The 11,442-nt window shown below is 50.5% G+C and overlaps 1 protein-coding gene across 2 annotated transcripts; it reads left to right on the forward strand.

Annotated features, from left to right (window-relative positions):
• On the forward strand, positions 1-9,554 carry FGF8 (fibroblast growth factor 8). 2 transcript variants are annotated; one of them, XM_068197861.1, is made up of 5 exons: positions 1-106; positions 191-227; positions 2,273-2,453; positions 6,696-6,802; positions 7,731-9,554. In XM_068197861.1, exons 1-5 carry the CDS (start codon positions 75-77, stop codon positions 8,016-8,018), a joined length of 645 nt encoding a protein of 214 aa, XP_068053962.1. In that variant the 5' UTR covers positions 1-74; the 3' UTR covers positions 8,019-9,554. The 2 variants fall into 2 exon arrangements, with proteins under 2 accessions (XP_068053962.1, XP_068053960.1); XM_068197859.1 differs by having other exon boundaries at positions 16-106; positions 2,306-2,453.
• Positions 9,555-11,442: the final 1,888 nt, after the last annotated feature.

Consider the following 11,442-nt stretch of genomic DNA (forward strand, 5'->3'; position numbering starts at 1 on the left):
AGACAGCGCCGCGCCCCCCGGGCGCTCCGCACCGCGGCCGGGCCCCGGGCCCCCGGCCCCGCATCGGCGCCGCGATGGACCCCTGCTCTTCGCTCTTCAGCTACGTGTGAGTACCGGCAGCCACAGCCCTCCCGCCCCGCGCCCGCAGCCCCCCCGGCTCACACCTCTCTCCCGCTTTTCCCCCTCCCAGGTTAATGCACTTGTTCGTCCTCTGCCTGCAAGCCCAGGTAAGTGCCCGCTGGGCTGCCCGGCTTTGTTCGCCCCGCGGGGATGGGGGGTGCCCCGCCGCCGCCGAGCGGCTAGGCAGGGAGGGAGACAGGGAAGAGGAGCGGTTTAAAACCCAGGAGACAAAAATTGCCTGGTTGTAAAAAGCCGGAGCTGAGGACGGGACGCAAAATAAGGTGCGGGGGACTACGGCTGCGAGGCAGAGAGTACCGGGATTTCAAGGAAATACGCAGGGTTATCTTTAAGCAGCTTTAATTCCCATCCCCCCGACTCCTAATTACGCTGTGGATACCCCCATCCCTCTGCTCCGTTTTTTTCCCCCCTATATTACTTCATCCAAAAAAGTAAAGCAGAATTTAAAAAAGGAAAAGAAGCCCTGCAAAAACCTTAGTAAAAAGCGCAGGTTTTGATTCAGCTTAGAAGTGTCAGACTTTAGCATCGCTGGTTTGTATCGGCAGAGACAGAAGTGACATGGATAGATTAAACATCCCGGGCAGAGCTTGTGCAACACCCGCATACCAGCAGGCACGCGTCGCTGGGAGCGGTGCGCCTCCAAACCAGGGTGAAGCCCCCACTTCCCCCTGAGATTACAGGTGCAGAAGCTTTGTTTAAAATGCCCTTTAAGCTACTTTTAAAAATTGTTATTTTCCTGGAAGCTTGTGGTTGGGGGGAGGGAAATTGAGTTTCCAGCTGAAAAGTGAAGGGAACGGAGCACTGGGATTGTGCAGTTGTATAAAAACATAGCTGTAATATTTTGGAGTATGAGATGGAGACCAAATAGCAGCATGGCTAATGACCTCTCCTCCACATGGTACCCTCATCAGAGCTGGGGAGAGAATCCTGCTGCATTATCCAAAACCCTTCTATAGGAAACACACATGCACAGGCAGAAGCAGAGGGAGAAAGATGACATTGTCAAGGGGAGATATCTCTATAAAGCTGGCTTCGGGAGAGCAGCGGCTTTTGCTTTTATTGTGGTTTTCTGTTGTTGTTTAAGACAGGAGGAAATCTTCCCATTTGACGTGGGGGTGGTGGGGGGTAGCCCCAGCCTTCTGATGTTGAAAGGAGCGATCTCCTAACATTTGCTCAGAATACATCTTTATAAATGTCAGGGAGCAGCGAAACTTTCCAGACTTAAAAGAAGGATTTGAGACGAGGGGGGAAAAGGCTTCTGTGCCAGCTTGTGAGCCTGGGCTGAGGGGGGAGCAGGTTTGGCCGCTCATGAAAATCATTTAAAGCCCAGGAGCAGCAGTGTCGGGTCTGAAGAGGATGGGCTCAGCTGCGGCTTGGTGTGCTGGGGCTAGGGACGACCCCACCCCGTGCTGGCAGCAAACAGCTGACTGGGGATGAGAGCTATGTTTGCACGGCTAGCATGTTGGTATCTTTGGGTGGTTATGCCACTAAATACCTGTGCTAGGGCATGGTTTTCTTGTAGTTCTTACACCTCATAATTCTACCATCTCTGTGAACTTTGTGTTTGAAGAGCTTAATAAGTGGGGTACTTGGGAGCAAATAGAGAGCCTGAGACCCAGAGGAGGACAGGCAGCTGTTGAAACTGTTGGGCTTGAACCTGCCTGGGGCAGCTGGAGCAGTAGTATGCTCCTCCAGAGGTTAGAAAGGTGTCAGATGAAAGCATCAGCCCCTTGAGAGGGCAACACAGTGCCATCCTCTATGTCCCACCTCGATCCCCTCCAGCTTCCAGCCTTGATGCCCATCTCAAGGTACCCCAGTCCCAGTCGGGACCCACTGAGTCCTAGAGGGGCCTCTGGGGTCACCAAGCCCTGTTCTACTCCTGAGCTACCAGCACCTCTGCTTAGGGCATGTCTGAAGAGGACACAGCTCTGTATAGGGCTCTGGTCACTGTGTCCCCGAGCTTAATGCTCCTTCTTGTGGAGAGACTTTGATGGCACAGGAGGCACCGTCGCGGTCCTGGCTCCTGGCCTCCCGTAAAGCCCAGCTGGAGGCCAGTGATCTCAGCTCAGCCCGCTTGCCCCGCTGAGGAGTAGAGATTATAATGGTGTGTTGTATATTTTTTAATTTCCTAAAGGTAACTGTTCAGTCCCCACCTAATTTTACACAGCATGTGAGGGAGCAGAGCCTGGTGACAGATCAGCTCAGCCGGCGGCTTGTCCGTACCTACCAGCTGTACAGCCGGACCAGCGGGAAACATGTGCAGATCTTGGACAACAAGAAAATCAATGCGATGGCAGAGGATGGGGATGTGCACGGTAAGGACACACGATGTGGGCAGGCAAGGGGGGAGCTGGGGAGGTGTTCGCAGCCCAGCGTGGCGATTGATGATTTCCGTCCTGTTTGTTAGCCAGAAATCGTTAAGATCGTTCGGCTTGTGGGGGCTTGTAAAAGGAGAACATAGGGGTCAGTAATCAGCAGACATGTGATTCAAGGTGAGGGCAGGTTCCCTGTGCCAAGGGAGGGGACCAGTTCTTGAAGGATAGGCTCTGCTTCTTTCCTTTTAATTCTTGGTTTGCACCTGACTCAGAGGGCTCGGGTGTGCGGCATCCTGAGCATCATCAGACATTTCATCCCTGGTCTTTGCGGGGATGGGAATCCCTGAGACTTTCTTTTGAAACGGAAATGGAAAGTAAATTTGAAAAAAAAAAAAGAGGCAGGGAGGAGGAAGGGAACGACTGCTTTGGAAGCCTTCCCTGATCTAGGACTGTCAAAAGTGGCATTTTCCTGTCCCATCCCTTCCTTCTCAAAACAAATCACGAGCAAAGGGTCAGCGAGGCAGTCAGCTGCAGGCAAAGATGCTGCGGTGTCTCCAGAGACAAAGCAGGGACTCTGCAAGTGTGAGAGCCTGCGCTCTGCCATGGCCTCTCTGCATCACCCTGGCACCCCTTCCCCAAAACCTCCACCCTCTCTGGGGCAAGAGGACCAGTCCCTCTGCTGGGGACTCTCGAAGCCCAAATACTTTGATCGTGTGAGCTACTGACGTGGGGATGGTCAAATGCAGCGCAGGGGTCAGTGGGGCCAGCGAGCCCCGGCACCGCTGCGGGGCCGGCTGCGGGAGGCCTGATCCTACGCCCAGGGAAGTGCCTGTGTTCCTGTGTGTTGCACATAGGTATCACAACTGTTTTTCTTTGGTATTAGCTGCAATTTTCCTTTCTTCCTTGGGTAGATTAGTAGAAACAATTTTTTTTCTTTACCTTTCTGGCTTTTGGGAGCTATCTCTTCATTTTGCTTTGGCTGAAAATTTCACGCTGGGTATTATCAGTACAAGCACAGTGCAGGTTCCATGTGATGTTCCCTACATCCAGAATTAATCTTGCAAATGAATTATTCCCATCCTGGAGCAGCTCTAACTTGAAAGGGCAGTAGCTAATTTCTGAAACAAAACAAAAAAAAAATCCGATCTTGTTTTAGACCTCTAACGCCTGGATTTTAAAAAACTGTTAGTGCATATTTAAATAACAACCAGGTTTAAATACGGCCAGAAGGAGGGGACTGGTGGTGGCTTGAAAAACTCTATTAAAATGTAATAAAATAAGGTTAAGCATTTGAAGAGCTAAGGAGGAAAATGAAGACTGATCTAAACCAGAAAGAGAACAAGCAGTTTTTCAGATGTAAAGTTTTAAAAGAGTTGCAAGTCTGTAAATGTTAAAATAGAGGTTCAGGATTGTTCTGTATGAATCTCTAGGGAGGCCCCCATGTCTGGAAGAACTATTAAAACGCTTCTTACTTTCACCTTTTTTAACATTTCCTGAATACTTTCTCCTCTTCGCAGTCCAGTTGGGGGATCAAGTGTGTCTCGCTGCATTTTTTCAGCATTTACGTAGCCACTTTCCCTTCAAAGTTTGAGCATGAAACATAATTTTACTGGGATAAATCTGTCACTTAAATGAAAGAATAGAGTTGAAAACGTTAAGCCTCCCCCCACTCCCCAAAAGAGGAAGGGGAAAAAAAAAAAGGAATCCCCTAAATGTTATTTAGAAATCCACTTTTGTAGCAAAGATCCCCCCTCCCCAAGCCCTTCTTTCTACATTTTTTTTTTTTTAAGTCTCATTTTTGGGGGTGGGCGTGTAAAAGGGGTTGATTTATTTTTGCAGATGACCCCTTTCCCCACGCTGACATTTTTACAGCCGACTTAACATCGAGTCCGGTGTTTTCGGTTATTTGTCTTAATTGTCAATATTTGATTGACTTTTTTTAATTCTAAGGGAAGGCGGGCGGCTGGTGCAGCCCAGCTTGTCCCTCCCAAGCTGTGCCTGCCACCAGGAAAACCACTGCCAGCTGCAGCTTGGACTCGACCCCATGAGTGGCTGGAGACACCAGCACAGCTCTCTGCCCTCTTGCTGGCTTTTGTCTGTGCCCAGGGTTTTCTGTGGGTTGGGGCTGGAGTTTGTGGGGTTCGTGAGCTGCCTGCAAGGGTCTAGGGGTGCACGTCCCTGGGGCCAGGTTGTCTTTATCCTCTGTGGATAAGAGGTCTGGAGTGACACATGGGCTGGACTCGTGCAGGGCAGCAAACCTGTCTGGTGGCTATAAATCACATCTGCCCTTTGGGGAAAAAAAAAAAAAAGAGAAGTCCAAAAGAGAAGCAATGTGCATCTTTCAAGCAGGGTTTTGTGCTCACTGGGGCCAAGGCCTCCCCATTCCCTCCCTCTTTCCCTCTTCATGCCTCCCTTCCTCCCTCCCTCCCAGCTCTTTCTGTCTCTCAGAGAGAAAAATCAATTCTCCTCAAACCTTTTACTGCCTCCAAGATCAATTCCACCCCTTTCCCCAATATAGATAAATAGGGTGTCACTGTCTCAGTGCTTTGTTTGCAGAGTGCCATCGCTCCCATGGGTGGTTTTGGGGATGCTAGGTGCTTGTCAGGCTCTGGGCATTGATCAGCACAGCCTGGAGTTCACTCTTCCCAAGTTTCTTGCCTCTGAGTTCAATCTGTGCCTGCCTAGGAGCATGGGGATGTGAGTGCATGGTAGCCTGGGGACAAGAGATGCTGCAGGGTGATATTGACAGGAGGGGGTGCCTGCATGCACATCAAGCTTGGCCTAACAGCACCAAATCAGTTGGCCCCAACAAATTTGGGGATGACTTTTCCATTGGTCAGCTCAGCAGCCGCCAGTACTGCCTGCTTGCTGTCCCACCCTTGGTGCCACTGACCTCAGTAGCATCCGTTATAAGAGGGATGCAGGGTCGAGGCACTGCAGAGACAGAAAGGCCATTTGCACCCAGCCCAGAGTGTAATTTAGGCTAAGTTTAACTTGTGTGTGCACCTACCTTCTGCTGTTCAAAGCATCCTTCTGCAGAGCCTCTCACTCCAGAGCCTCATTACTGCCCTCGCTGGGGCTCGCTGGAGGCTGAGCATCCTGGGGTAGAGATGTGCAAGCTGTATGCAGTGAACTGCAGTCCTGAGAAACTGAGCAGCCCTTGTGCAGGAGTCAGAGAGGATAAATAAGCCATCAACAAACTTAAACCATAATAAGAATGTAGGCTTGGAACCTTTGTGTCCTGTCCTCTAAATGCTTGGTTAGGTAGCACTTATAGTACTATGAGCTGATGCTGGACAAGAGCTGATGGGACAGTCACAGCTGGCTTTTTAGCATCATGGGGAATTCTTTGGTGCTTGGCATAGCACAGGCCTTTTGAGTTGCAAACAGGTAGCCGCTATTCCCATCGGGGCTTGCTCTGGGGACAGCAGCTGCAGGAGCGGGAAGAAGGATGTCCTGTCCCCATCCTCCCCCTTCCCTGGGAATGGATGGGCTTTGGGGCTTGGGTTCCCAGGGTGAAGGCAGGGAGGGAAGGTGACAGGTCTATTTATAGGCGGCCCATCGACCCAGCAATTTGCATAGCTCCTTCGGAAGTCGATCGATGCCTCCATTAAAAAACTGAGACCAAATCAATATGCCCTCTCGACTCGTGCAAAGGTGAAAGACATTAAAAGGGTGGCTGTACCCTTCACGCCTCCCCTGCCAGCTGCAAAGTCACTGCTCCTTCTGCAGCCCTGGCCTGGCAGAGGGACACGGAGCAGTGTCCCCTGGGCTGGGGACAGCTGGCAGCACACTGTGCGCTTCCAGAAGGTGCCTGACTGGTTCTTGCCCACAGGCACACACAGACTTGCCTCAGTTTGCAGGGCAGCTGCCTTGTTCTCTGCCAACCAGTGTGTGCTCTGCTCACTGCCTGCCTCCATCTGGGACACCTCTGTGACACCTGAACCACTGAGCCCTGTGGAGCTGCGTAAAACAGAGCTACTCCCTGTCCAGCACAGCTTAAGGTGGCAAAGGGACATGTCCAAGGTCATGCAGGGACAGGGGGGCAAGTTAAGGGGGAGGGGGACAGGCTGTATCGTAACCTCATGCGCTGATTTTAGGGCTCTCTGGCCCAGCTGCCAGAGATCATGTGCCTGCAGTGCCCAGCATCAGGGTGCATTGCTGGGGTCTCCATACCTGTGCCAGTCCTATCCCACATCCCCTCTGACCTCCCTCCCTCTCTCCCCCTGCTGCTCTCCACAGCCAAGCTCATCGTGGAGACAGACACCTTTGGGAGCCGCGTGCGTATCAAGGGGGCAGCCACAGGTTTCTACATCTGCATGAACAAGAAGGGGAAGCTGATTGGCAAGGTAGGGTGCAAGGGTATGGGCAGGGCAGGGAAGTTCCGGGGACACGAGCGGGGACTGCCAGGAGAGGAGCTCTGCCTTTTAGGGGCAGGGGGACAAGCCATCCTGCAGCCTGAGGGGGAGCAAGAGAGGTGGGCGGGTGCCGTGTGGGGCACATTCCTTCTATCTCTCCGAACAAATAGGCGGATTGCTGGTCTATTCTCCACGATTACATGGTACAAGTGCCAGGAATGTTAAGATGCTCCATGGGGCTGGCCCCAAGGCCAGACCCCACCACCCACTGGTTTGTCATGCAGCTTCTGTGCCTTGATGCCCCTTCCCGTGGTGGGGGGCTGGACATGCAAAATCCCTCCAGAACAATGATTATCTGCAAGGATTTTCCATGGCAGCTGCTTCCTGGGGGCTGCGCAATGTGGGTCCCCATCTAGTCCTGCTACTGCCCATAATGGGGGGAGCTCAGTTCCTGGCTACCCCATGCTCCCCTCAACACCTGCATCTGTGGGCACCGTCACCGCTGACCTCATGTCGCTTCTCCTGCCACTCAATGCTCCTTGATACCCCTCCTATATTAAAGACCCCAGGGGGACAGGATGGGTGGGTGAGTTGGGATGGTGAGTTTGCTTATGGTTACATCCAGGCACAGATGGAGGCAAAAGTTCCCTTATGCATGTGGTGGAAGTTAAGGCTGGGACCAGCTGGACTGGTACATAAGCAGCAACGAGCAGTGTTCGTGTCACAATGCCTTCTCCCTGCAGCTTGTTAAGGAAAAGCACATTTTGGGCAATTCTGACTTGTGGGAGAAGTGAGCTTTTGGTTGCCCACAAGCTCTGCAACCCTGCTGCCACAGCAGTCAGTGCAGGGTGGGGCAGTGAGAGGCAGCCCTCTGAGAAAGTGCCCGTTGCCTAATTCTCTGCTCCTGTCCCCTTCCCAGAGCAACGGCAAAGGCAAGGACTGTGTCTTCACGGAGATCGTGCTGGAGAACAACTACACGGCGCTGCAGAACGCCAAGTACGAGGGCTGGTACATGGCCTTCACCCGCAAGGGCCGCCCGCGCAAGGGCTCCAAGACTCGGCAGCACCAGCGGGAGGTGCATTTCATGAAGAGGCTTCCCAAGGGCCACCAGACCACCGAGCCCCACAGACGCTTTGAGTTCCTCAACTACCCCTTCAACCGGAGAAGTAAAAGGACTAGAAACTCCAGCTCCAGAGCGGGCCCTTGATGTGCCTGGCCCTGCCTCCTCTGCCTGCATCTCTCCTGGAGGATGCTCCTCTGAGCTTGGTGGACTATATGTAGAGACTTTCCCATATGGGTATTAAAGAAAACAAAAAACCAAAAAAAAAACAAACAAAAAAAAAAAAAAAGGGAGGGGGGAGGATAAAAAAAATTACCTGCTCTAGTTGTTGGTACTTTTGGGGGGTGTTTGGTTTTTACAAAAAAAAAAAAAAAGGAAAAAAAATATAGGAAAAAAAATGAGAGAGGCTCTATTTTTGTACTCCAGCTTTAAAAGTAATGAAACATTCAAAGACTGGTGAAGGGAGAGGAGCCCTTCACTTAGAAATGTTCTAGTCTGTTTGGGGTTGCGCTTTATTTTGTAATTTTTTTTTTTGTAGCTCTAGGTGGAAAGGAGTTAAAAAATCATGTTTAAAACAAACAAACAAAAAAACATAGAAATCCAAATCTGGAAGCAATGTGCTACTTAAATGAACTGAGCTAATGCTATGCTTGCTGGAGAAGATGGAGAAGCTGGAAAAGAGCTAAGAGGAGAGGATTTATTTTGGAGGTGGTTGGAGGCCTCCTAGGTGGTTTTTGCAGCCTGGGTGATGTGGGGACACTGCCAATGGGGGCTGATTGTGACACCTGGGGTGAGGACCACTGGATGCTTTCTTTCCTTGGATGTGCCTACTTCTTTGGCTGAGCAAGGGGTTGCTGGAAGTCGCATCTTTCTGAGAATGCTGCTGGCTTCACAACTCTCAACTTACTTTTTTTCTCAGGAGGGGACAGGGGTGATGGATTCCCCAGAGAAAGTCCTGAACTGACTTGGTACCTCTTACCCACAGGAGCATCTTTGGCATTTGGTTTGTTTTAAAGTACTAAGGTACAGCTGCTGTGGAGCGGGCTGATAACTGGTATTATTTTTTTCCCCATGTGGAAAATGTGAACTTCTCACCAAAAACTGATATTTTTTTCTGTCTATATTTTTTTATGAGATGCAAGTTTTCATCCATAAAATTAAACAAAGTTTACAAATTATTGTGGAGCCATTTCAGGCTGTTTTGTTATGATATTCAGTATCTTGTCATAATAGTTGGTGCTTCCATTGCCAACCATCTCTTACAGGTTTCTTCTTTGATCAGAAATACTGCCACCCTTACCCCCCTAGGAAGGGAGGAGGTTTCTTTCAAAATTTCTGTGTTGACAGAAGCCAAATTTTATATTTAGAAGAAAAAAATAACCACCAAAGGAAACATTTAATCTCTTGAGTGAACATCCTCAGCCAGCCCTGCTCTGCACATGCTGCCCTGGGACTGTGACTCTCTCCAAAGGGTTAAACTAATTATTCTTCACGGGGAGGGCAAACAAAGACACTGGATAGGAGCCAGAACCAGGGGTGACTTTTCATCCAATCTTTTTTGATTGTTTGAGGTTTTTCCTGTTTCCTTGAGGATTTTTGTTTTGTTTCAGTTGTGTACAAATTGAATATGAAATGATTGAAATATTTATTTAATATGTGCATTAAAAGTTTGTATTAGTCTAACTGAGCCTGATGCTTTCCAGGGAGGGGCTGGGGCTGGACAGGCATATTGGAGAGGGATGGAAGAGGATGGCAGTGAGGTGCAGGATGGGGCTGAGGCTGCTGGTTGGTCCAATTTCCTTCCCAGGGGAACAGCTGTGGAAAGTGGGAGACTGCCCCAAGATTTTGGACCCAGATGAATCTTGTGGAAATCATGGTTTTCCTTGCAGCAAATTTCAGATTTAATGTGCAGATGCCACCTTCTTGATGTGTGGAAGCAAGGCCCAGTGCAGGCTGAATGGGGACATTGTGCAATGGAGCCTTGGCCACTGCTTTCAAGGACAGGATGAAACGTTCCAAGAGAAAGCTGGTATTTGCTCCTGTTTCCCAGAAGAGCTTGTGGGCTGTGCAAAATGGGCTGATGCATCCCTTCCTTCAGAGAATACTCAACCCTGCTGCAGCACCGGGTATTGCTTACAGGAGCTGATCAGGGGTTCAGCTACGGAATGGTTGTAAGGTATGGAAGCATCCCAGAATAAAACTGTGAAAGAAGTTAAACTGCGTAAGTGTAGCAGCCCTGCAAGGTGCATCTCACCATCACTGTTGCCAGCCCTGCGTTTGTTGCAATGCTCGTGGGGTGCCCGTGACATCACTTAGTGCTCATGCTGAGACTGATGTGTGGGTGTGAGGCTGAGCCTTCCCCTGGCTGACGCAGCAGCCTGGGCTGAGCTGCCAGTATTTGTCAATAATTGCAAGGAGGGAAAAAAAGGGGCTGAGCACATGGCCTTGCTCTGCACCTGAGCATCGCTGCTGCATCATGGAGATCAGGGATGTTGCTTGAGCCACAGGACAGCATGGATTGCTTTTGTCTGACTGTTCCAGGAGGGACCCAAGGGCTGCAGAAGCCTGAGGATGACAGCGGGGGCAGACTTTGTTGTGGTTTACAGACGACAGGAATTAAAAGTGAATTGCTCCTGGTCTTTCCCCAGGCAGAGATGGTGTTTGATAGTCCTTAATGGTTGCTTTTCTTCCTTTAATTTGTCTAACTGCTTTTCCTAATGGCTTTGTGAACATGAGTGAATTGGTGCCAGGTGCCTGCTCCAGGTACAGGTAGCAGAGGCACAGGACTGGCTCCATGTCTCCTGTCTTGTTACAAATGCCCCAGCTATGGTAGAGAAGGGCATGGTGTGGGTGCTTAGCCTCCATAAAGGCTATTCCCCCATCCCTGCCATCCTGGGATGCAGCCAAGAGCTGGAGCAGTGAGCAGCCAGCACCCTGAGGTTTGAGGTGGTATGGCCACTCCTGTGCCCCACACAGCTCTGTACCACACTAGCTCCCAAATCCTGCTGTCTGCTCTGCCACAGTGAAAGGCACCCAGGCCTGGCCTCTGGGAAGGGATCCCCAGCTCATTTGGTCTGTGGTTAGTCAGCCACTTTTCATTGAAGGGCTTTTGGGTGGCCATGGAGCACTACAGCTTGAGACTTTGTTTATTGTTTGAATTTGTCTGACTTTAGCTCCTAGCCAACAAAGGTTGTTTCACCATTGCTTGGAAGATTAAAGACCCCAATTCTAGTAAGTTAATGAGTAAGTGAATTAATTAATGGTTCCTCATATCCTGTCTCTGCACTGATACCACTTAGTCCTTGGGAAGTCTGGAGGAGCTCATGCTCTTCCTGGGCCCTGCAGGGTGCTGTGTACATGGTCCCCAGGGCTGGTGGCTTCCACCATCCCTGCAGGGAGGTGGGGACAGTCCCTGGTGATATCTGCTGTTCCTCCACAGTTACAGGAACTCTGGCTGCTATTTGAATGCATAGGATCAATCATCAACCCAGGAATCTAGGACTTTTCCTTTTTCCTTCTTCATCAGCAGGTGTGTGAACCAAGCTTGAGAATCACAGCCATCCAAGGGCCC

This window comes from Anomalospiza imberbis, chromosome 8 (assembly GCF_031753505.1).
Source record: "Anomalospiza imberbis isolate Cuckoo-Finch-1a 21T00152 chromosome 8, ASM3175350v1, whole genome shotgun sequence".
Lineage (NCBI taxonomy): Eukaryota > Metazoa > Chordata > Aves > Passeriformes > Viduidae > Anomalospiza > Anomalospiza imberbis.

Coding starts and splice junctions, on each gene's coding strand:
- FGF8 (XM_068197861.1), top strand. CDS start 75: ATGGACCCCTGCTCTTCGCTCTTCAGCTACGT. Junction 107..190: donor TCTTCGCTCTTCAGCTACGT/GTGAGTACCGGC, acceptor TCCCCCTCCCAG/GTTAATGCACTTGTTCGTCC. Junction 2,454..6,695: donor AGAGGATGGGGATGTGCACG/GTAAGGACACAC, acceptor TGCTCTCCACAG/CCAAGCTCATCGTGGAGACA.